Source organism: Rhincodon typus, chromosome 10 (assembly GCF_021869965.1).
Source record: "Rhincodon typus isolate 14 chromosome 10, sRhiTyp1.1, whole genome shotgun sequence".
Classification (NCBI taxonomy): Eukaryota; Metazoa; Chordata; class Chondrichthyes; order Orectolobiformes; family Rhincodontidae; genus Rhincodon; species Rhincodon typus.
The window spans coordinates 32,991,381-33,016,491 of NC_063341.1; the positions used below are offsets into that span (position 1 = coordinate 32,991,381).

Below are 25,111 nucleotides of genomic sequence, written 5' to 3' on the forward strand. Positions count from 1 at the left end.
CTCTCCCTATTTATTTCAGAACCCCCTTCCCCTCCCCCATTTCTGAAGAAGGGTCTAGGCCCAAATCGTCAGCCTTCCTGCTCCTATGATGCCGCTTGACCTGCTGTGTTCATCCAGCTCTACGCCTTGTTGTCTCAAATTGCACAGGATGACATGTTTCCGATAACAAAAGTGAATTCAAGCCAGACCACAAAGAGTTAACCCCTCTACAAGGCTCAGTGAACTAGCATTGCGCAGAAATTCAGTCTTTCTCTCTCTCTCCCTTTCATCCATGAACACAGCAGCTATTTCAGCCTGTTTCTGTGGCGTTTCAACGCTCTGCCTAAATAGAGCCACAAAGATGATTAACCCTTTGGTCTCTTTCTCTATCTTTGACTCAGCCACCAAGTTTTCTGTTCTGATTTAGTTCCCTCACTATTCCAACAGTCCACTATCATATCTTTAATTAAGGTTTTATTTTTCTTGAGCATAGTCTGCAGAATAGACTGGTATGGACCCCATTGGTTTTTCTCCCAGTTCTTTCCCGTCTTTGTCCCAGACTCCCATCTGGCTTTGTCTGCTTCATTTTATTATTTTTGGCCGAGAATTTTTAACCTCTTATTAAGCATTTTTACACACTTTTGCGCCAAGACTTACCGCCTTGCCCTTTTTTATGCGCTTTTGCGCGAGTGTCCCCCTTCCACCACACCTGTAATTCTGTCTCCTCCTGCTTGCTCCAATTAAAAGTTTTTTTTTTGTCCTGACTGATAGACGTGTCTCACACACCGAGTGCCATGCTAGCTAAAAGGGTGGTAAATAAACATACTCACCCAAATCGTGGCTCATGGTATGCCAGCTTCAAGCAGAGGCTCCTGCCTGGCTTGCCAGTCTGTAGGAGCGAGATTCTCCTGACCGGGGACAAAGACTCAGGAGGCAGACAGGATACAGGCACATAGTGGACCTTTATTCAAGCAAAAACCGGTTAGTGCAGGGAGATGGCCAAAGGATCTTCCCCGAATCTGGCTTCAATGTAAGGACGCCATTATCCCTTTAATCTTCAGCTCGGATCGGAAGAAAGATCAATGATACACTCTGATTTTTACAGTAAAAAACAGCGTTTTTGTACATTTTGAGTTACAATAATCCTGCACAATGTGGTTATTGTACCCTCCCCTTCCCTTCTGTGGGACCAATCCTGTAAAACACCTATCAATGATGGGCATTCCTATAGACAACCCTAGGTTCTTCGTTTTCTTATGGTGTTCTCTAGACCTTGGGATCTTTGTGTTGTATTCCAAAGTTACTGGCTGTCCTGTTTTCGGTCTCCCCCTCATTATTTATCATTTCGTGACTTATAAATTCTGGCCACTTTGTATCTCTTAAAAACAGGCAGCTCCAACAATAAGTTATAAGGAATGCAAATGTAATGTTGGCCTTTATTCCAAGGGAGATGAAATATGAAAGTAGGGAAGGCTTGCTGTAACTACAGAAGACCTTGCAAAGCCTGATGCTGGAGTTCCATGTATAGTTTTGTTTTCGTTACTTAAGGAAGACATACTTGCATTAGAAGCAGTTCAGAGAGGGTTCAGTAGGTTAATTCCTATGATGAATTGATTGTCTTATGTGGAAAGGTTGAGCAGTTTGGCTATATCCTCTTTGGAGTTTAGTAGAATGAGAAGTGATCTTATTGAAACGTCAAAGATTCTGAGGGGACATATAACAAAACAACATGCAGACTCATAATTTCCAAGGAAATGAAGAAGTTAATTTTGTGGAGACCTGCAAGATCTCTCAGTTTGATCACCCTCACAAAATAATGTTTGACCTTTAACATATGTGAGCAGCATTCTGAGGGCCTATGGTAATAAACCAGATTCACCTAGTTTCAATTCCTAATCTGACACTCACTGTCAATGGTAACTCATGAAAAACAACCAGCTGGTGCAAGAGGCTGAAGAGGGGAGGAGTCTGTAACGAACAACAATATATGCATCTGTTCCTTCTAAAAAAAATTTGAAAATATTATTTAAATGAATTATGTTGTATTGTTAAAAATATTTGGGAGAAGCTGCTATCCCCGTGGTAATGGTTTTAATAATTAATTTTAAAAATCCTTCAGTACTTCACTTTGAACACCATCTTCTGTGTCACAGTGAATCCCCTTTGTGACTTGCTTAGGGTCTTTTTGATGATATAGCAGAAGTGGAAACCTGATTGGAGAGATTCAGACATGAAATTGTAGGAAAGAAAAAAGAAACAGTACTTAGTGTTCAAGATGAGATGGTAATATGTGGAGACAGATGTACCATTGATGAGTATTATGGTTAGGACCGTGATGTTAATTCAGAAAGTTACTACCTGAGAAGAGGTAAGCTTTTAAAATGTTGGGTAAAATAGTACAGCTTGGGAAGTTGGATGATCGAGAGTTGATTGGGAATATATCGAAGGAATAGGAATGAGTATCATTGATGAGAGGAGCATGGAAAATGAGGGAGCAGCTAGAAAGTTGCAGGTTCAGGTACAAGTTGGTTGGGTGGGGTAGCTCCTTGTAGAGGTTTAGTTTGCAGGATTGGAGAGTATAGAGCAAGTACAAAGACGGAAGAAACTAATTGGTCTTAAATTGTGTGACAGAGATGTTGGTGAGCTCCTGTACAGGCAGTGGAGGTGGTAAAGCAAGGAAGTGATGTGTAAGGAGATGGCTGACAGTGGAGAAAAGAAACAACAATCTCACCATTGCTGTCAATGATGAATCTGAAGTGAGTGTTTTCTTTTGTGAGAAGAAAGGGAGACCCATCAATGAGGGCTGTCTTTGAACCCAACTTGTTCTCTGAAATCTGAATGTGAGGAAGAAGAAAATTAACTAGCTGATTATTTAGAAGATAATTGATAAATAAATCAAAGTTAGAGAGGATAAATTCCCTGATACAGATGGATTGCGAGCATACTTATATGTTAAAAAGTTAGGATAAAAATATTAGAGGCTATATTAAATATATAAAAGATTAATTGGAAAAGAGAATAGTGGTAGAGTGAACAGTCAATGTTATTCTTCTATTAAAAAGAAAATAGAACAAATCTAGGGGGTTTACGTTAATGTTGATGTTAGGAAAGATGATGGAGACCTTAATAGATATAATAGAAATTAAAAGCACAATGAAAATAGTTAATATAATTTAAAAGGGAAGATCATGCTTAACTAACCTGATTGAATCATTGGAAGAAGTAGCACATGGTGTAGATAAGACTGCTATTAAAGATTTTTAATATATTTCTAATTTCAATAGTCTTCAATAATAGTACACTCATGACAAATAAGTTAGAACATTTGAAGTCAGGGGATAAGTGAATAGCAAGCCAGCTAAAAACCAAGAAGGCTAAATGGTAGACACGGTGAAGATATTTTCACCAGTAGGGAGATCAGAACGAGGAACCATGTACATAACATAGTGTTGTGACCAGGTGAGGATGAATGGTGTAGCTTTCCTCCTTATTTCTCTTCCTTGTTTGATTAAAATAAGTTTGAAATTTGAAAGGATGTTCTTTCCAATGTAGTGTATATACTTAACTCATTATTTGCTAATTGTAAGGATGAGTCAGGCAGGTTCCTTGAGTTTTTAACAAAGTATGAGTTCAAATTTATTTTTCTGAAACCAACCTGGATAAAAACATCAAAAGGTTAAGAAAGTTCCAGAATGCAACACATGCAGTTGAAGTTCACAAACATAATTACAGATTAAATGCAAACATAGATAAATTTGGCCAAATTATGCCCAGAGCGATAAAATAATGCTGCAACTCATGGACGTTTGGTTCTTCACCAAAATAATGTTTCAAAATGTAACCGGAATGTTGCCTTTCCTTCTAGAGACGTAGCTCTACAAAGTCAGAAGCTATTCAAGCAGAATTCTCTGCCTGCTTGCAAGGATGTAGACATCAGTAAAGACTCAGTAAATAGTAAATACCAAGCTTAGCTGTTAGGTTGGAGAGAGAGAGACAGAGGGAGCAACTTTTCCTCACTCTTGTTGCAGTCTCTGCCAGTCCAAGTCTCCACACATAACTTGGTTAGTCATATGACTTCTGCCTAACAGAGGTACAGAGGTACAGAACTCCATTGTGCATTCCAAAATGTGGCTTTTGATAGTTGTGTTTTGATGTGTGCATGTCTCCATAACCATGGTTTCATGGCCACAATTGATTGTCCAGTTGCGTATTGTGAATCTCCATTATTTTTGAGATAGGAAGAAGTTGTCAGCATCACTTCAGGGTCTGTCATTTCTAGCAATCTTCCTATACCCTGTGTCACCATTAACTGGAATCTAGCTCAGTGATGCAACTGGTAGCCATTTTATTTTGGTTTGGTGTATTTTGTGTCAGTAAAATGTCTTTGTTTTTCAAAAGTAAGTCCAACAACTCTGATTCCAGCCAGTAAAATATCAAATTAATATTTTATACTATATTAATATTGTGACAATACTATGGCTTTAAGAGGTGTATTTTGTCCTTTATTTCTATGAAGAGAGGTTGAAACAGACGTGATGAGTGGACTGTTCCAAGCCAATAAAGTAAACAGCTTCTGAGGCTTTGGGTTTTTTTAAAATGTTGGAACAATAGAAGCAGCATGAATGGGTGGAATTTGGCTGTCATACAACCAGAGTTTTAGTTTGGTTTTCAGTAGTTGTTGGGGTTTTGAAGCTACCATACGTGTCTCCATTCTACAGCAAAATGCTTGGGTTCTCTCTCTACCAGAATTTTCTCTTGATGTTCTTTCCTCCTGGGCTAGAGAAATATTGCATGTATTTATGGGATGTGACTGTATTGGAACAGTTGCTGTTTAGTAGTTAACTAATCTATTGTTCTGTTATGTTTTCCAATGGAGTTAAAGTTTTATATCGATTATTCCTTCTTTTGTTTGTATTTTACTGCTGTATAAGAATAAACTGTATTTTCCTTTAACCCGAGGAGAGTAACCAGTCGAATTACACCTAGAACACAGCACCTTTTGCTTGTCTTTAAATAAGAGCAAGGCAAGGTCTAGGCTGTCTCCTTGATATGTTTGAAGGGGGTTTGGTCTGGTCCATGACAGTACACTATATTAAAATTACTGTGTTTTATATTTTATGTTGTGCAGTATTCACCAATAAATCCAATAGGGAATTGAAATTTCTTGACACAGAATGGTTAATATGTACAATGTGCTTCTGTGTGAAGTATTTGAGGAAATCTGTGCAAATACATTTAAAGGCAAGCATGGACCTGTTGGACCAAATGACCTTTTTTTTATTTGGTTACTCGTTCATGGGATGAGGGCTATATCACTGTCTAGGCCAGTGTTTATTGCCCATCCCTAATTTCCCACAGGGCAGTTAAGAGTCAATAATATTCCTATGGGTTTGGAGTCAGGCCAGACCAGGTGAGGATAGCATTTTCCTTCCCTTGTTAGTGACATGAGCGAACCAAATGGTTTTCACTAACAATCAGCAATGGATTAATGGACATTAGACACTTCAATTCCAGATTTTTATTGACTTCAAATTCCATCATCTGCTGTGGTGGGATTTGAACCCAGGTCCCCAGAACATTACCTGGATCTCTGGCTCAAAAGTTCAGCGATAAATACCACTAGTTGTTGCCTTATTTCATTGCTCGATATATCATTACTGTGCAATACAATGTGATTATATTTTCTACCTTTCTAGCCCATTCATTTATAGCATGTCTAGATATGTAACTGTACTTTGAGTTTTCTCAGTTATCTCTGCTTTTTAAAACTTTTCAAGGACCAAATATAACGATGTTTTTAATAAGTGTACTTCATAGAATACGTGGAGTGGTGGTCAGTAACTGGCTTACAATTTCTTTCATAACTCTTCAGCTCGTCACTGTAGAGGCTAGGGTGAAGTAGTGCTTTACCTTACAATGTAGAAATTTCTGTGACATGGTGGAGAAGTGTACTTTACAATTTATCCCCACCTTTTTCACCAACCACTGGAAACCTCCACACTGTGCTTTCTAGTGCAGGTACTTTGGATGCAGGAACTTGTTCTCTCTCACCAGCCTCAATCCTTGTAATTCTACTTAGCCTGTTGTAAAACTGGTGATTTTTCTGTTTTTCAGGATTAGCGGATGCATTGATCATTTTGCAGCTACAGAGGAAGAAGCATATGAATGTGTCAGGAATATTATCGCCACTTTAAATTTTGATCTTCCATCAAACAAGATATCCGACTTTGAAGAGCCTGCTTATGCACCTGATGAACTGAATGGTCTTGCTCCAAGGGATTATGCACATACCTTAAATGTTAAACTGGTTAGTTTTGAAATACCTGCCGTGCTTAGTCATGTAAGTCTTCGAAACATTAATGGAAGGGAGCAGTGTCTTCTCTTTCGTTGCATTGCATGATGTCTGCTGAGACATAAGCTCTTGAATGCCAGATTCAATCTCTGGTACGTACTGAAATGCTTCGATCAGAAACTGGATCAGTTTAGTTAGCTTGTCCTGGAAATGGAAAAATAAGCTCGGGTTTTTGCTCCTGATTGTTGTTTAGTGATACATTGCTGAAAAGTTTGTGTATAGGTGCTTGATGGGAACAGAATTGGGTATATGAGCAATACTTTCTCTTGTGACAAACGCTGTTGACATGGCGGTCGATTTCCATAGGGGTTGTCCACCTGTAACTTCAACAAGTCAGCATCAGAAATCCCTGAGAAACTGAGGACATGAGGGAGAAACCCATATATGTTCAGCCCTAGAATCACCAAGTTTAGGAGGCAAGGAAATAATGGTCTTGTACCAACTTGATTCAAAACATACATTGAGAGGAATATATCAATTAGTTCTTTTTGAAAAAAACTTCTAATGGTATTTTCACTATAACCGAGTACTGGTGTGGTCACAGTTCTTGCATTTCTATTGCACAAGCACAAATCTGGAATATTTTAACCAGGTAATTATGATTCTAATTACTGCATCTCAGATCTAAATTTAACAATTGACATGGTTCATTACAGATCAATAGGATCTATTTGCAATTTTTTCCAAGTGTAGTACCTTCTGAACTTATGCAGTGTTAAACTAGACATTCCATATTCATTTACAAGGAATATATCACTTCTGTGATTTGAAGTTTCCTTGGATTCCCAAATTTCTCATCTTCCCTCTCCACCATCTCATTGCAGCTTTTATCTCCCTTCTCACACATTGCAGCGTCTTTCTCTCCTGACATGCCCTCTGCATCCTCCTCCTCATCTTTCAGACCTCTTATAGTCTTCTCCTCTCTTTGTCACTTCGCAGCCTCCTTCAACACTCTCACACTTACTTCCTTCTAACACTCTCACACCTCTTGCAGGCTTCCTTTGCCTCCACCCTCAGGAACCTCATTAACTGTCCTCAAACCCTCCAGTGACAAGTGAAAATAAAAGACCTATGGAAAAGTTTTATTTTAAGCCATCGATTTGGGTGCAAGAATGAGGCCAATTAATAAATCTTTTGAAAACTGCAGAGCTGGCGAAATTAATCATTCTGAGCAGAGAGATCATTATGCAGGCAGATTGTAGAGTGTTGAAGCAAGGGATTGAATTAGTGCAGTAGAACTAAAGACATAACATTAAATTTTAGACAGTGTAGTGAAATATTTACAAGAGCAAACAGAATATTTGGTATACAAATGACTGCCAGTAAAGACAAAAATGTATAACTAATGATATAAGAGACAGGTTCACATGGAGAAATTGGACAAAAAACATGCCATTGAGCTGGTATTCTGATACCTTTCCACTTCTTCTATCTTTCCCAGGGAGAGTCTTGATGTCAACCTGTGCAGCAGTGACAGCCATACAGTTAAAGAAGCAATTGAGAGATGTTTTTGAACCAGCAATTAGCTATTTATCAACAGTGGACAGCTCATATACAGCTTAGAGGAGGCAAGTGGACAGCGGGAAGTCTGAGGCCTGCAGGTGATGTGCATTCTGTAATAAAGAAAGAGAAAATAGTGAGCTTTAAGATTAGCCATAGACAGAGCGTTGTGATGGCAGGACCAGGTCATTTAGAATCATGTCTAAAGGGGTTTTGATAAGGAAATTGCTGGCAGTTCCTGTAGGATATCTTTCCAACTCAATAGGCCAATGGACTTCCCTGTGTCCCAATTTCTTCAGAAGGAGCTCCTCTAGGTCACCGTTATTCTGCGCAGAAACAAACTTGGAAGGCTGCTAGTGGCCTATGAAACCCAGTGTGTTTTATCATGATCCTGACTTGTCCTGTACAAATTCCCGAAATGGAGAGTGTTCGTAGAGGTGGGTACCTAATCAAAAATGTTCCGGAAAGTTCAACCAAAGGCCTCTTACTCATGTTGGGATTCCAAGCAGAGAAATCATTTTGCTGTTTGTACAAAAATTAAGGTAGGCCACATGGTGGTTTACACTGCTGCCTTACAGTGCGAAGGACATAGGTTCAGTTCCAGCCTTGGGTGACTGTGTGGAGTTTGCATGTTCTTGCTGTATCTGCGCAGATTTCGTCCGGGTTGTCCGATTTCTTCCCACCGTCCAAAACATGCAGATTAGGTGGATTGCCATGCTAAATTGCCCTGTAGTGTCCGTGGGTGTGTAGGCTACATGGATTAGCCTACACATGGTAAATGTGGGGTTATGAGGATAGGGTGGAGGTGTGGGTCTAGGTGGGATGCTCTTCAGAGGGTCGGAGACTTAATGGGCTGAATGGCCTCTTTCCGCACAGTAGGGATTCTATAAGTTAATGTCCAACAGACCCATTGGATAAAGCCAAGTCTTTTGTACAGATAAAACAAGGGATTTGGATGTGTGGGGCTAGGTGTCCAATTTGCAATCTGAGTCTCAAAGCGGAGTAAACCCATGGTAGACTAGTCTGTTGTCTAAGTACTCATGTTCATATGTGAGCCTAGCAATTGAGTGTTAGGAGTTTTTTTGACGAAGAGAGTCATCATAGCTGAAATAGTCCTCATCTGTATCTGACTCAGAGATAGTAAGAACTGCAGATGCTGGAGTCAGAGATAACAACGTCAGCTTTCCTGTTCCCTATATGCTGCCTGGCCTGCTGCTTTCTTCCAGCTCCACGCTGTGTTACCTCATCTGTATTTGATATCCAAAAATACACATCTTCTACAGCAGGGGTCAGTAGTTCTTTTTTAAAAAAGAACAGGAAGTTTATCTCCTGTTTATCATCAGAAAATTTCACATTCACTTTCCTGTAATAAACAGAATCACACCATCACACTATTACTAATGTACATACTCTTGATATTAATTTTTATATGGTATTTATAAAAGAAATGTTTTAGTGAAAGCACCAAATCAAATAGTATGGGGCATTATTGTATGAAAATGGGTGGATTTTAATTCCAGACTCAGAAAATGCAGACAGTTCAACACAGTATGCAGAGATCTGTGGAGGCAGGCAGCTAAATCAGGAAGATGAATGCCAGTTGTAAAGGCAGAGAGTTTAGAGGCAGTGATCCCACATTATTCATTTGGAGGCAAGAGGCAGACGCATGCTTCTGCTGTTGTCAGAAATGTAATTCTTTTCATTTTGGAGCCTCACACTCCGTTAAATTTAAATGGATGAAAGATGCATAGTGCACACTTTTCCCAGCTCTCTGTCAAAAATTCATCCAGGTAAATATGTTGATACATTTTGCTCCAGGGCCCTAGATAGTTGAGTTGCTGTGTATTGGCTAGGAGCATAGAAAATAGGAGCAGGAGTAGGCCATTCAACCCTCTGAGCCTGATGCACCATTCAAAATGGCCATGGCCAATCATATTTTGTTATTATAATTGAGGTATTTTCTTTAGTCCTGTTTCAATTCAGTAAAAGATTGTTTCACATTTTTGTAATGCTGATCCTCTGGAAAATGTAGGGGCTGTGATGATTAAGCTGGTACCTGGGCTATCCAGATGACTGTGCCTATGGATAATCAGTATTGAACAGCAATTTTGACTCCTCTATTCTTCTGCTCTCCGCATCTGTGTCAAGTTAAAACCACATCCAGTGTTTATTTCTTGCAGTAAAAAATAAGAAATGCTGGAGAAACTTAGCAGGTCTGACAGCATTTATGGAGAGAGGGACAGAGTTAATGCTTCAAATTTGACAAAATACTTTTTTAGAATTTTAGTTTTTGCATTTCCTTTTATCTTTACAAATCATTATTCTTCCAACAAGTTATGGATTTTCTTGTATAATGATGGATACCTGACAGATAGAAATCTACAGGGACAAAAATAGAGGTTGATGGAAAAGCTCAGCAGGTCTGGCAGCATCTGTAGAGAGAAATCAGAATTAACATTTCGCGTCTAGTGACCCTTCCTCAGAATCTACAGGGGATGTTCGGAATCAGCTGTACAAGCCACAAACCTTTTTTATTGCTCTACTTTATTTCTGCGTATATATCTGGAATGGTTGCTGTACAATGGATTTTAGTTTTACTTTGTGTTGCTGTCTGCACTTCGTATGTCAGTTGGGATGTCAAATGGCTAATTGTACCTAGTCTGTGCACTTTAATAATCTTTTAGATGGCTAGTTGTTATGAATTGAATTTTGTTGTCATGATTTTATATTCCATACTGCAGAGTAGTAAATGTTGCTCTTTCAGCATGTATTAGATAATCATTGTGTTGTTTAATCATTAAAAATAATATAGTTAACGATTGAGTTAGTGCCACTTGTTTATTTCACTTGATGAAGCATTTCTTCCATTTGTAAACTATTCCCCCCCCCGATATTTTTGTACCACTGAAATTCTAAAATGCTTGCGAATAGTCATTTGGTGGGTGTTTTTATGACTAATGAAATCATTTTATCCCTACGTATTTACATAAACCTTCTTCAATTCCTAGCAATTTTTGGAATGACTTGATCAGAATCCTTTTTCTTAGTCTTTTTCTGGTGTGCTATTCTTGTGAGGTGGGAGTATTAGTGTCAAATGATCCTTGTTCAATTTCTATCAGGTTTTGCACTCAGCGGTTGTGGATTTGATTTTCGGTGTCTCCCTTGTTTTCCTTACCAGTTCTCTGTGCCTTTCAAGCCTATCAAGCATGCTTTGATATGATTCCATAAATATCCAGTGCCCTAGTGTGTCTTTTATAAATGGCCTTTTCCACTATATGAGCCCATATAATGAATATTAGAGAGTTATTTGGTCATGGAGAATATCACAACCAAATTCAAACCTGTGTACATATAAGCCAGATCACTGGCTATGATCAGAACTAGAACTTAACAGTTACATTGTAAAGGTTAGCTAACTGTACAGTTGAAACTTGTGTGAATAACATAAGAAAGGAATGGGCTATTTAAGCAAATAGACAGTCCAAGAAGGATGTATTGCATTATTCTGCTCAAGATGCACAATCTGATTTTTAAGATCTTGTATAAACTTCTGTGCTGATACTTTGGCATATCAAAACATAAGTGGATTAACTGAATATTAAGTCTTGAAACATTTTGGATATTCTGTTTTGTTTTAGAGATTTTAAAAATAGTGAGATTGACAATTCTGAAATTATTGCTCCATTTTGCCTCCATTTTTGTTTTACCTTCTATGTCTAAAGCTAATGAATACAATAAAACAGTTTATTTTTCCACTATTAATTTTGATCAGTTGAAACCTAGTTTCTGGTATGTTCAATGTGTCTCGGAAGAATTAACTATTACATTTAAAGGTATTTAATATTTTATAGGTTCTGAGTCGTTTGATAGATGGAAGTAGGTTCCTGGAATTCAAAGCATTATATGGGACTACGCTGGTAACTGGTTTTGCTCAGATTAAAGGGTAAGAAATGATAGATTTTATACTTTTTCTCTTAACAAAAGTACAGAATTTTATTTGATCAGTTTACATAAATGCTAATCAATGACATTGAAACTTGATAAACACTGATTTTACTTTTGTCAGTTATTTTCTTAACAGTAAGAGATGGATCTTGTATTGACCAGCAATCTATGATTTAAACTGACTACTTAGTTAAATAATTTCTGTTTATGCAGTGTTTATAGTTAGCACAGTTAATCCCAGCATCACTAGGTTACAGAAGAGGAGGGGGGAAAAATCAGCCAGTGATTTCCACTTGAAAGTGTGCACAGGCTTGTATTCAGCATGATTGTTGCCCATACAATGAAGTATGGAATAGACTAAGTATAAATTCTAGATTTTAAAAGATCGCAATCACTGCTTGAACTCCAACAGGGAATGACCATTTGGACAATGTAATAATGTCTACATAATGAGTGACGAATATAATTTCCTCATGGAGTTCATTAGCTTTCCAGTGTAATTTCAGCTAGAGTCCAGTAGAGCCTATTTTAATTGGCAGGGATGTAAGCTGCGTTTGTCCCACCAATTCTGGATCGCAGCCAAAATAAGAGGTGTCCACCACTCACTATGCCATTTCCACACCACTGGCATATTTGCTGGGTACCTCTGCTAGATACATTCTACTGGACCTTATCCTGAATCAGGCAGGAGCCTCATTATTATATGCAAATCAGAGTCTCTATCTACACCACTTAGAGGAACAACTGGACAGGACAAGTGCCGTGCATACTCTGCTCAGGTGAACCAGGTGGGAAGAGGAAAAAGATGATGTCCAGAAAATTAAAAAAAAAATCCTTTTGTGGGGACAGAAGGCACTAGCATACCATAAGAAAGATGTTGGTGGTTACATGCTTGGTGTTTATCTTCTCCGTGATCAGTCCTGCCACATTGACTTACTTTTCTGCTGTCTGGTTCAGTCTCTGGGTGATCTGTTTTGCTAGCTCAGAGCTAGTAAGGAACAATGGGGCATCTGTTTGGGGGCTGCAGTTCATTGGTGGCACAGTAATGAGCTCTGACTGTTCAAAAGGACCAGGGAGGTTTTCAGCAAGAACTGGTAAGTGTTCTGCCTACGGACTAGAGTAAAAATCTACACCTTGGTTGTCTCGTGTCTTTTGCTAATCTGCTCTGCAACAATTATTTTTAAAGTCTTCAGTCTTAGTCCTTCCTCATCTGTTGACAGTCTTGATCTTATTATCTTCTCTGTACTCAACTGGAAGAAGCATTACTAGTGGAGCAAATATGAATTTTTTTTTTCCTTTAGTACCAAAGAACTGGTTTCCATCCACAACTTGAATATTTTTGCCACATCCTAGGCACACTCTTGGTCAAGATGAGGATGCAGGAAATGTTATGGAAAAATCATCCTGTTCTCCCTCCTGCTTTTTATTGCAGTTTTTCTTGTCTTTCTCTTTTCTACCGCCATTACTATAGTCATTGTTCCTTTGAAAGTTCATTCCTTGTTTCTGTAAGCTTGAAACACACTAAATACAAGGAGGATGTTTTCCCTGGTTGGGAAGTCTAAAACCAGGGGACAGGCTCTCAGGATACCGGGTCATCCATTTAGAACTATGTTGAGGCAACATTGTTTCCACTGAAAGGGTAGTGAACTTCTGGAATGCTCTACTGCAGAAGCTATGGAGGCCAAGACACTGAATATATGCAAGAAGGAGATAAATGTGTAGATTTTAAAGTCATCAAGGTTGTATGTGGAGAATATGGGAATATGGCATTGAGGTAGAGAATCAGCCATGATCATATTGAGTGGCACAGCAGGCTTGAAGGACCAAATAGCCTACCCCTTGTAATTTCTGTGTTCATCAGTATTCAGATATATGGGGCAGATGAATTTGTCACTGGGAGCTCTCAAAAATGCCAGCAGGATTCAATCATGGGTGACCCAATGGGAGAAAGGTCTCCCCTGTAGAATAAAACTGTCAAATCAGTCTTTTAGGAGCTGTTTTGCAGGCGCAGGCTTTTTCTGTCTACTGTGGGAGAGAACCAGCCTATGACTGAAGGGGGAGCAAGAGGTGAGAGGTCATACTGTGAACCAGACAAACCCGAGTTGCTGTATTGGACTAGAATTGAGATACTGGGTGGAGCAGGGGAAAAGAGGAGCAGTGAGTGGGGTGGGGTAAGAGGGAGATTGCGAATTATGGGAGGCAAGGGTGTGGGTGGGGAAGTGGAATCTCTGCCTTAAGGATGCATAAGTTCAGATGCTACTACAAGGGAGCAAATGTGGTGGTTTGCAATGAACACTATATCAGTTACTAAATTTAAATCTGAGATTGGATTCCAAGATGTAGTAACTGCTGAATGACAATTTTTATTTAGCTTTGTGCATTTCTAATGGTTACGTATTCTGTATGGCCTTACTAGTCTGTGCTTAGTGTGATGGCACTTTGTGTCTGGGTGTGTGATGGTTATTTTAGAAAAAAAAATACTTATTGCTAATTAAGATATGTTGTCTTTTGACAATTTATATATTGCAGTGTCTCCAAAATTGATACTTCCCTTGTCAGTTATGGCTTTAATTTTGATGTGGAGGTGCCGGTTTTGGACCGGGGTGGACATGGTCAGAAATCCCACGACACCAGGCTAATAAATAATTTTCAAATAAACCTGTTGGACTATAACCTGGTGTTGAGATTTCTGGCTTTAAGTTTAAAAGCAAATGATGATTATTGAGGATATTGATGAATTATTCTAATACTGCCTCTGGGAGAGTTCATAAACCTCCGGTAGAGTCATAGAGACATATAGAACGGAAACAGACCCTTCGGTCCAACCAGTCCATGCCAAACATAATCCCAAACTAAACTAGTCCCACCTGCCTGCTTCTGGCCCATATCCCTCCAAATCTTTCTTATTCATGTACTTACCAAAATGTCTTTTAAATGTTGCAGTTGTACCCACATCCACCACTTAGTCATAGAGCTGTACAGCATGTAAACAGACACTTTGGCCCAACTCGTCCATGCTGACCAGATATCCTAAATTAATCTAGTCCCATTTGCCAGCCTTTGGCCCATGTCCCTGTAAACCCTTCCCATTCATATACCCTTCCAGGTCCATTTTAAATGTTATAGTTGTACCAGCCTCCACCACTTGCTCTGGCAGTTCATCCCATAGACACACAACCCTCTGTGTTAAAAAGTTGCCCCTTAGGTCCCTTTTAAATCTTTCCCCTCTCACCTTAAACCTGTGCCCTCTAGTTTTGGGGTCCCCCACCCCAGGGAAAAGATCTTGGCTCTTCACCCTATCCATGCCCCTCATGATTTTTATAACTTCTGAGGTCACCCCTCAGCCTCCGACACTCCAGGGAAAATTGCCCAGCCTATTTAGCCTCTCACTATAGCTCCAACCCTGGCAACATCATTATAAATCTTTACTGAATCCTTTCAAATTTCACAACATCTTTCCTGTAGCAGGGAGACCAGAATTGCACACAGCATTACAAAAGTGGCCTAACCAATGTCCTGAACAGCCACAACATGACCTCCTAACTCCTATGCTCAATGCACTGACTGATAAAGGCAAGCATACCAAACGCCACCTTCACTATGTTGTCTATCTGTGACTCCACTTTCAAGGAACTATGACCCTGTACTCCATGTCACTTTGTTCACCACCACTCCCCAGGACCTTATTGTTCACCTCAGGAAGTTCTTTCCACATGTGAACATGTAAAAAAAATTGCCCCTCATGTCTTTTTCAAATCTCTCTCCTCTCAACTTAAAAATCCGTCCCCTGGTCTTGAACTCCCCTATCCTAGGGAAGACAATTACCGTTAACTGTATCTGTAGTTCTCATTATTTTATAAACTTCTATCACATTGCCTTTCAAACACAAATACAGAGGTTTTGTTACTGCATGTCTGCATGACATAGTAAGTTAGTGTGAATGAAAAAGGAGGCCCTGAAAACTAAGAAGTAGTGCATAAAAAGATCAAAGATAGTCCTTGAGAAATTTTAAGAAATACACAATACTTCTTGAGCTTCCTAATAGCCTACTGTTTTGAATTTGAGATTGTATCACTTTTTTTGCCCAAAACTGGGACTTCTGACTATGATATTATTTTTTCTAAGCCTCAGGCTTTTGAAACTCTCATTTTGTACCAAGTTATTACTTTTTTTTAACCTTGTCTTTTTTAATGTTTTTTGACTTGCAGTATGGGCTCTAGCCCTTCACCTTGATTTCTCAATAAATGAAAGCTTATGTAATAATTTAGGATTATGTGTTTCGTAAGAAAAAAGTGTATCGTAAGATAATGAACCTTTGATAATTAGCGGACGATGTAATCTCTAGAATTAAGTGCCAGACTCCATGAACCATGGTTAATTCGTTTAAACTGATTATAGTTTCTGGTTGCAAGTAAGGATAGATTGAAAGAAATCCAAAATGGATTAGTAGGATTAGGCTGAAACAAATGTTTCTTCTAATGTTGCGCTATCTTTTTCATTGTGGCGGCTTTTAACTGCTTAGTAAACAGCATGTATCATGCTTGCTAGGGAAAACAAATTGAACTGGATAATGCTCAAATAATTCTTAGCACTGCCATCACCTAATTCAAATTACTTTCCAGTGATTCGCATCTTTATGGAAAGTATTCCTTAAAAGGTGTTGATTATGACAAATTGTAATTCATCATAATTTTTAAATATTTATGTTTACAAATATTTTCCCACATTTATTTTGTCTCATCCCTTAAGGTGATGACTTTTTACTAGGAGGAGGTTTCACAATTGGCCTCATGTGATTCTTGGCACATCATTCTGTCACGGGGAGAGTTGTGATTAGTGATACCACAGCTCAATGCATTCCTGTACTCAGCCGTTGATTCCACATGTCCACCTTTAGAGAATCAATATAGGTTGATCAGAAGTGGGAGCATCAGCTAGTTACTTACTGCCTAATTCGTACCTTTAGTACTGCACAGAAACAAGCCGGAAGTCAAACTTGAGACGTCCTTTCCTATATGGATTGGCCAACAAGGAAATGTGAGATCTATAATTTTATCTTTTTATCATAGTTGTCATTGCGGTTCGATCTGCATGTTAATTATGCATTTTTGGTACCATACAGTAAGACAAAACAATACACTTTGCCTACTTCTGTATAAACATAATTACACTCAATAGTAATAGTATGGGCTGACAAATGGCAAGCAAGATTCATGTCACATAAATGCCAGAGAATAACAGTCTCCAATAAGAGACCATCTAACCACCGCCCCTTGAGATTCAACAGTGTTACCATCACTGAACTGCCTACTGTCAACATCCTGTTTGTTACCATTGACCAGAAACTCAATCCCCTTCACTGTCGGATTACTGAAGGTGCTGGGTATTAGGTTCGGAGGGGCTGGGACATGCGCCAAGACTTGGGAGGAGCATATCACCAAACTGAGGCAGAAACTGGGCAGATGGGAGCACTGCTGTCTCTCCATTGCAGGTAAAAACCTGATCATCAGGTGCAAGGCACACTCGGTGTTGTTGTATGTGGTGCAGGTCTGATCTATTCCCTAAAGCTGTGCTGCTGCAGTCGCCCGAACCATCTTTTATTTCATTTGGAGGTCGAAGATGAACCTAGTCCAAAGGGACTCTACATATAAAGCACTGGACAAAGGCAGGAAGAACATACCTAATGCTACCCTCATCCTGATGGCCATCTTTGTGTGTGGCTGCATCAAGCTGTGTGATCCTTGGTACGTAAACACCATGTGTCACTACTTACTGAGGTTCCGCCTGTCCCTGGTATTACGAAGGATAGGTCTGGCCTCATGGCTGCGGAATACTCCAAGTAGTTGGACCCTCCTGTATCACCTATCTCTCATGGAGAAATTTGTGAAGAAAAATACCTCTTGACCACAAGTCCATCAAGCAGTGGTCAGCACATTGCATCGTTGAGACCCGTCGGGAAATGGAAAGGATTGATCTTCTTGGGTGGTTCCCTGAGCAGACTGTCAGATTTATTTGGCAGAATGCCTCATCACCAGAACTTCCCAACAAGCACCAAGACATTACTTGGCTGGTTGGTGAGAAGCGCACTACCTGTTTATGCATGCCTGGTCTCTCTTTGCCACTGCACGCTGCCCTCAAAGTGGCTGTGGGGGGAATGAGACTGTCACACATCTCCTTCTGGAATGCACCGTTGCAAAGGAAGTTTGGAGAAAGATGCAGTAGTTTTTGGCGATGTTTGTCCCGAGCAGCTCCATGACACAGGACTCTGCTCCACGGTCTGTTCCCTGGGACGCACACCAAAACAAAACTCTGCCTGCAGGACCATCAACTGTGTGAAATGTGCTCTTTGGTCTGCACAAAACTTGCTGGTCTTCCAACTGAAAGAGTTGACCCCGACTGAGTGTTGCAGACTAGCGCATTCTAAGGGCCAGGACACTGCTGAGGGACATATTAAAGCTTTGGGCAGCTGCAGCCAAGGCATGATGGGGAAAGACCACCATCTAAGATCTTTCTAGCAAGGTACAATATGGTCCGTTCAGTTATTGGACCTTGCCAGTGCCACAGATAAATGTCTATATATTAATTGTTAATATATAGAATGCTAGTTTCCTTTTGTGTAAGTAAAGATGGTATAGGTTTGAATGGCTTTATTAACTGTGTATGTACATAAAGATTTCTTTTTTATGAATAAAGTATATTTTTGCAATAAAAAATCGACCAGAAACTCAACTGGACTCCTCACATAAATACAGTGACTGCGAGTGCAGGTCAGAGGCTAGGAATACCAGTGAGTAGCTCACCCCTGACTCACCAAAGTCGGCCGCCATCCACAGGGCACAAGTCAAGAGTGTGATGGTATAATCCCCACTTGCTTAGATGAGTACAGCTCCAACAACAACACAAGAAACTTGACACAATCCAGTGAAAAATGGTCTGTTTGATTGGCACCACGTCCACAAACATTCACTCCCTCCACCACCGGTGTTCACTACCAACATTGATATCCAGTGATGCCTGGAAGATGAGGACAATAGTTGAGTGCAAGGTGAGATTTAGCACCCTGACCCCATTGCTTGCCAAAATTGATCCATTGGCTACTTTTCAATATGAAGCAAATGATGTGAGATGTTGTCCTGTGGAGTGGTAACCCATGAAACCAAGAAAAAATGTGGCATATCAAACACAATGTACAATTATTCTAGCAAGGAACGATCCTAGGGATTAGGAAATAATTACAGCACAGCTTGAAGTTATGAAAGGCATTACATTAGTGCAAGTCATTGATTTCCAAATGCAAGAAATTACATTCGGCAAGAATATAGAAATACATTGAAGGGAAAAAATGCAAACATTTATTGTATTGAGATTTTAGTGTATTGAGATTTCAGTTTAATTTTGGGATTTCTTAAAGTCTGTGGAAGGAAGCTGTGAAATCAATATGCATTTAAAAATGCATCTTCCTAGAATAAATAAAGCTCTCGGAGAGATACATTTTATAGTCTGATATTGAAAAGTCGAATTTGCTAGGCCAGCATTTAATGCTCATTGCTCTGAACCCTGTAGCAGGTGGTAGTGAGCTGTCTTTTTGAATCACTGCAGTCCTTTTAGTGTAGATACACCCACAATGAAGAAAGCTCCAAAAGTGTAATTCAGTGACAATGAAGGAATGGCAAGGAGTAGAGACCTAGAGGGGAACTTGCATTTGGTAAAGCTCCCACACAGTTCCCGTCCTTGTCTTTCTAGGTTGGTGGAGGTGATAGGCTTGGAAGGTGCTGTTAAAGGAGTTTTGGTGATTTACTGCAATCTTGCAGCTGTTAAACACTGTTGCCCCTGACCATTGGTGATGCAGGGCACAAATGGTAAAATTGGTGGATGGGGTTCCTTTACCCTGAATGTTGTGTTTCTTGAGTGTTGTTGGAGCTGCACTCAAATGGCGAAGGATATTCCTTACACTGCTGACTTGTGCCTTTAAAATAGTGGACAAGCTTTGGGGAGACAGATGGTGAGTTACGAGCCGTAGAATCCCTACACTTGTGGCTACAGTTTTATCTGGCTGATGCAGTTCGGTTTTTGGCTAATGGTAATCCCAGGATGTTATTAAATTCTAACAGGACTGGACAGGGTAGACAGAGGGAGGATGTTCCCGATGGTGGGTGTGTCCAGAGCCAGGGGTCACAGTATGAGCATTCAGGGTAGACGATATAGGACGGAGATGAGGAGAGTGGTGAGTTTGTGGAATTCATTACCACAGGAAGTAGTTGATACCAAAACATTGAATGTATTCAAGACGCAACTAGATATAGCACTTGGGGCGAATGGGATCAAAGGTTATGGGGAGAAAGCAGGATTAGGCTATTGAGTTGGACGATCAGCCATGATTGTGAAAAATGGTGGAGCAGGCTCAAAGGGCCAAATGGTTGCCTCCTGCTTCGATCTTCTGTGTTTCGATAATAGTGCAGGGTTCCGTAATGGTGATGCCATTGACTGACAAGGGAAGGTAGTTAGCTACAGTTATTATCCTCAAAGCCGGCAAAGAAAAATCAAGTAGGGATACTTTAGCTAAATAAGTAGTATTTGAGTATTTTAGTATTTGAGTAAATCAGGAGAAATCCTACCCAGTGACACAAGGATCAGTAATATCAAGGCAGAAATTTAAGATTAGCACCATAAGAACAGGGAAATATTTTTCTGTGTTCAAGTTGTGATCTGGAACTCTCCATCAGAAAGGCTGATGGAAACACAATCATAAGAACTTTTGTAAGGAAATTGGATAAATACCTGCATGGGGAAAGATTAGCAGGCCATTGGGGAAAGGACAGGGGGTGGTACTAATTGGATATATATTCAGTGAGCCAGCTCAAGCAGAATGGGCCAAATAACATCCTGCTGTATTGTAACATTCTATAATGCTATGATCTAAGGATCAGGAAAGCAAATGTTTCAATTAGACCTTGTAACCAGTTCTCTCAAAATGAGATATCCCATGATGGTTCTGGAATTCAGCTCAGTTCATGTCACTTCTTAAATGTTGATAGAGCATTCTTTTTGACAATGTATAATTTAAAAAGACAAAAATACGAGAAGGGTTCCTTTTCTGAAGAAGGGTCCCGACCCGAAATGCCAACTTTCCTGTTCCTCTGATGCTGCCTGGCTGGCTGTGTTCCTCCAGCTCCACAGTGTGTTATCTAATACAAGAACCATATTTTGTGTAGACAAAACAGCACTTGAATTGTTTTGCGGGTGAAAAGTTTGGTGTGCAACAGGCACGATTTGCAGTTAAGTCTGCATTTTCCGAGTGAAGCTTTGCTTAATCACTTTGGAATTCTTTGTATTAGTAGACATATAAGTACAATGGTCCTACATTGTTTAGTAATAATGAGCTTTTGCTTAACTGTTTTGCCGAGTGGATTAAGGTTATTATGAATACTATAATTAAAGTGAAGAGTTATATCATTTCAGTCAAGATTGTTTACCACTGTTGAAGCATCAGCCTTGGCTCAGTGGTATCACTCCCACCACTGAGTCAGAAGGTCATGTATTCAAGTTACATTCTATTCTTGAGCCCTCATTGTAGGCTGACACTTCAATCTTGTGCTCATAGCGCTGACAGAGGTACATTCAGTCATTCACTCATTCATATTGTATTGTTCTCCCTTAAACTTTCTTCCCTATCTCTTTTGATGTTGTTCAATCTTGGTGGGGTACAATTTATGGATGGGATCAACTGTACAATACTTCATACAGATGGCTATGATTCAGCTGTATATCAATGACCTTATATGGGGTGCATTGTTCACCTCAGAGCTATTCCTGTTTGACACCCAAATGCGTATTCTAATTGGCAGTCACTGGAGAACATTCAGGGTTGGGCCCAATAATCCCTCTAATGTTTGAGGAAATACATGAGTGATTTATTTAAGTGTGCTGCCATGCATGCTCAGTAATCTAAAGTTTCCAACCAGTGCGTGGACTGTGTGGGGACTTTCACGTTACTAGTGATAGCACAACATTGAGGAAACATTGACAGGAACCCTGAGATAGTAAGAAATGCAGCTGATCAAGTCAGAGATAACAGTGTGGAGCTGAGGAACACAGCAGGCCAGGCAGCATCAGAGGAGCAGGAAAGTTGATGTTTCAGGTCAGGACCCTTCTTCAGAAATTGGAGGGGGGGTGCAAACGGAGGGGAAGGGAGCTCAGAAAAAATTAGAGAGAGGAGGGCTGAGGCTGGTGAAGGTAGGTGGGATGATGATAGGTGAGTGCAGGTAGGGAACGGTGGGGATTGGTCAGTGAGGTGGGAGAGAAGGTAAAGCGAGAGAAAGATAGGTGGGTTGTGTCAGGTACCCAATACAATCTGCCCATTTTCTCTCCCACCTATCCGCTCCTCCCACCTCACTGAGCAATCCCCACCACTCCCTACCTGCACTCACCTATCACCATCCCACCTACCTTCCCCAGCCCCAACCCTCTTCCCCTTTCTCTCTTTTTCTTCCTGGCTCTGTTGTCCGCTCCCCCATCCCTTTTCTGAAGAAGGGTCCCGACCTGAGACATCAATTTTCCTGCTCCTCTGATGCTGCCTGGCCTGCTGTGTTCCTCCAGCTCCACACTATATTGACAGGAACCCTTACTAACTGTTCTTTTCATGAACCCAATAGGCCACTTGTCATAACTAATTAAAGCTCAATCATCAGAGGTCAACAGTGAAAACACATGACTCTTCTATTGTACAACACAATGCCCTACCCAGTAGGTCACATTTTCTTTGAGAATTACAAAACATCTAATTCCTTTGAGATTTGATGATGAGACAGTTTGCTGCATGTTTTTTAAAATCTTTTTATACCTTTTATAAATCTAACATTTGTCGCTGCTTTTGTCCCAGTTTACATCAAAATATTATCACAATCCAATTGGGGGAATCTGCCTGGGTTGTAAAACTGACTGATATACACTGATAGAAATTGCAAAACATTTGTACAAGTATTATCTTTCTTACTTCTGATGCATTATACAGTCAATTAGATACCAACTCTCACTGATTAGGAACATGCATAAATAATAACTATGTGGATGGACAGCTGCCACAACATTAAATAATTTCTAAGAAAGAAAGAAAGGTACTGGGTCCATTTTTATTTGATATTTATATAAACAATTTGAATGAGAATATAGGAGGCATGGTTACTAAGTTTGCATATGACACCAAAATTGTTGGTATAGTGGACAGTGAAGAAGGTCATTTAAGATTACGAAGAGATCTGGATCAGTTGGGTCAATGGACTGAGGAGTGGCGTATAAAGTTTAATTTGGATAAATGTGAGGTATTGCATTTTGATAAAACAAACAAGGGCAGGGCTTACACAATTAAAAGTACGGCATTGGGTAGTTTGTTAGAACAGAGACACAAGGGTTCAGGTTCATAATTCTTTGAAATTCGCTTTACAGATAGACAGACAGGGATGGTTAAGAAGGTGTTTAGCATGCTTGCTTTCATTGTTGAGACCTTTTGAGTATAGGAGTTGGGATATCATGTCGAGGTTATACAGGATGTTGGTGAGGCTTCTTCTGGAGTACTGTGTCCGGTTCTGGTGGTCCACTATAGGAAGGATATTATTAAATTGGAGAGGGTTCAGAAAAGATTTATCGGGATGTTGCTGAGAATGGAAGGTTTGAGTTATAAGAAGAGGCTGAAGAGGCTGGATGGGCTGGAACGTTTTTCACTGGAGTGTAGGAGGTTGAGGGATGACTTTATAGAGGTTTATAAAATCATGAGGGGCATAGATCAGATGAATAGCAAAGGTCTTTTCCCTAGAGTGGGGAGTTCAAAACTACGGGGCATATTTTTAAGGTGAGAGGAGAAGTTTTAAGAAGGACATGAGCATCAACTTTTTTTGTGGTTCATGTGTGGAATGTACTGCCAGAGAAAGTGACGGATGCATGTACAGTTACAACATTTAAAAGACATTTGGATAAGTACACAAATAGGAAAGGTTTGGAGGGATATTGGCCAAACGTAGCAAGAGGGACTAGCATGGACTAGTTGGACCGAAGGATCTGTTTCCTTGACGTATGACTCTGATCACCTTCAGGGTAGGTGGAAAGTCTATGAGAGATTATTGAATAGGTAGCAAGGTATCAGTCTAATACAGCATGTAAATAAATATCCATAATAACTATCTATAAATAATAATTGAATATCTCATTTATGTATTTATGTCACTAAAATTAATTTCAATATTTTTACAACTGTTACAAGTGTTACTACTCAGGCTTAGTGTTTGTATATGTTGTGACAGTAGGCTGTAAATACAACTTTTTTTTTCTTTTCAGTCACCTTGTTGGAATTGTGGCCAACAATGGAGAACTCACACATAATGCTTCACTAAAAGGCAGCCATTTTGTGCAGCTTTGTGACCAGAGAGACATTCCTATCATATTTGTTCAAAACACAAGACCAAATGTTACCGTGGCTGGAACATTATCTAAGGTAATAAAGAGTTGGTTTATGTAGCAATATTGTAGTTTGATGTTGTCACTGAATTGATTCTCAAATATTTTGCTGCACTATAGAATTTAACTATAGAATCAAGAAGATCCCAGATTAATCATTAGTTTGTAGACATTGCTGATCTCTGCTAGGGTACTATTGATCGCTAGACTGGGTATGATTTTCATGACTGAATTGCTACTCAGTGACTCTTTCTGGAAATTGAACTCATGTAGTTATCTGCAATTATCTCCAGAATTGTAGATCTGACAACCTTGACTGTGTAAACTTTGGATTGAACAATAATCACTTGGGCAAAGTTTAAGAATGTGTGTAAGTGCATGTCAAACCACTCTGTAACATGGGTCAGTACTAATATGGGGAAAAAATTGTGTTGAAGAATTTTCCTGCAAAAAGAATTGCAAGCGTAATGCCTTAATCGGTAAAGAGTTCAGAAATCAGATTTTTGCCATCAAGATAACACTCGTGATTAAATTCTCCATATTTAGGTGGAAAGTGTTTCAAATTCAGTGTTTGCATCTCGTTAATTACACCGGCATCACTTGTTTTAACAGATTTGGGCAGCCAGCACTTGTTAGCTTAGAGATGGCATTAGCAGACATGGGGATTTAATCTTCTTCTGGCTTTTATTTATTGTTTTAGCAAAGATTGACAGGAAGATGTAGCTTATTGTAGAGGGAGGGACAGAGATCTTGTGGCTCTAGGAATCAGTGAAGAGTACGTACAAAAGTCCTAAAGAGTTTACAAGGTGTGGAGCTGGATGAACACAGCAGGCCAAGCAGCATCAGAGGAGCAGGAAAGCTGACGTTTCGGGTCTGGACTCTTCAGAA

General features: G+C 39.7%; 1 protein-coding gene across 2 annotated transcripts in view; it reads left to right on the forward strand.

Annotated features, from left to right (window-relative positions):
- Positions 1–25,111, forward strand: part of si:ch211-198n5.11 (methylcrotonoyl-coenzyme A carboxylase 2) — a 77,478-nt gene that overhangs the window by 36,073 nt on the left and 16,294 nt on the right. For both annotated transcript variants that reach the window (XM_048601886.1, XM_020534703.2), the window contains 3 exons: positions 6,094–6,286; positions 11,683–11,774; positions 24,104–24,260. In XM_048601886.1, the coding sequence (XP_048457843.1) occupies positions 6,094–6,286; positions 11,683–11,774; positions 24,104–24,260 (442 nt within the window). The remainder of the gene's footprint in view (positions 1–6,093; positions 6,287–11,682; positions 11,775–24,103; positions 24,261–25,111) is intronic.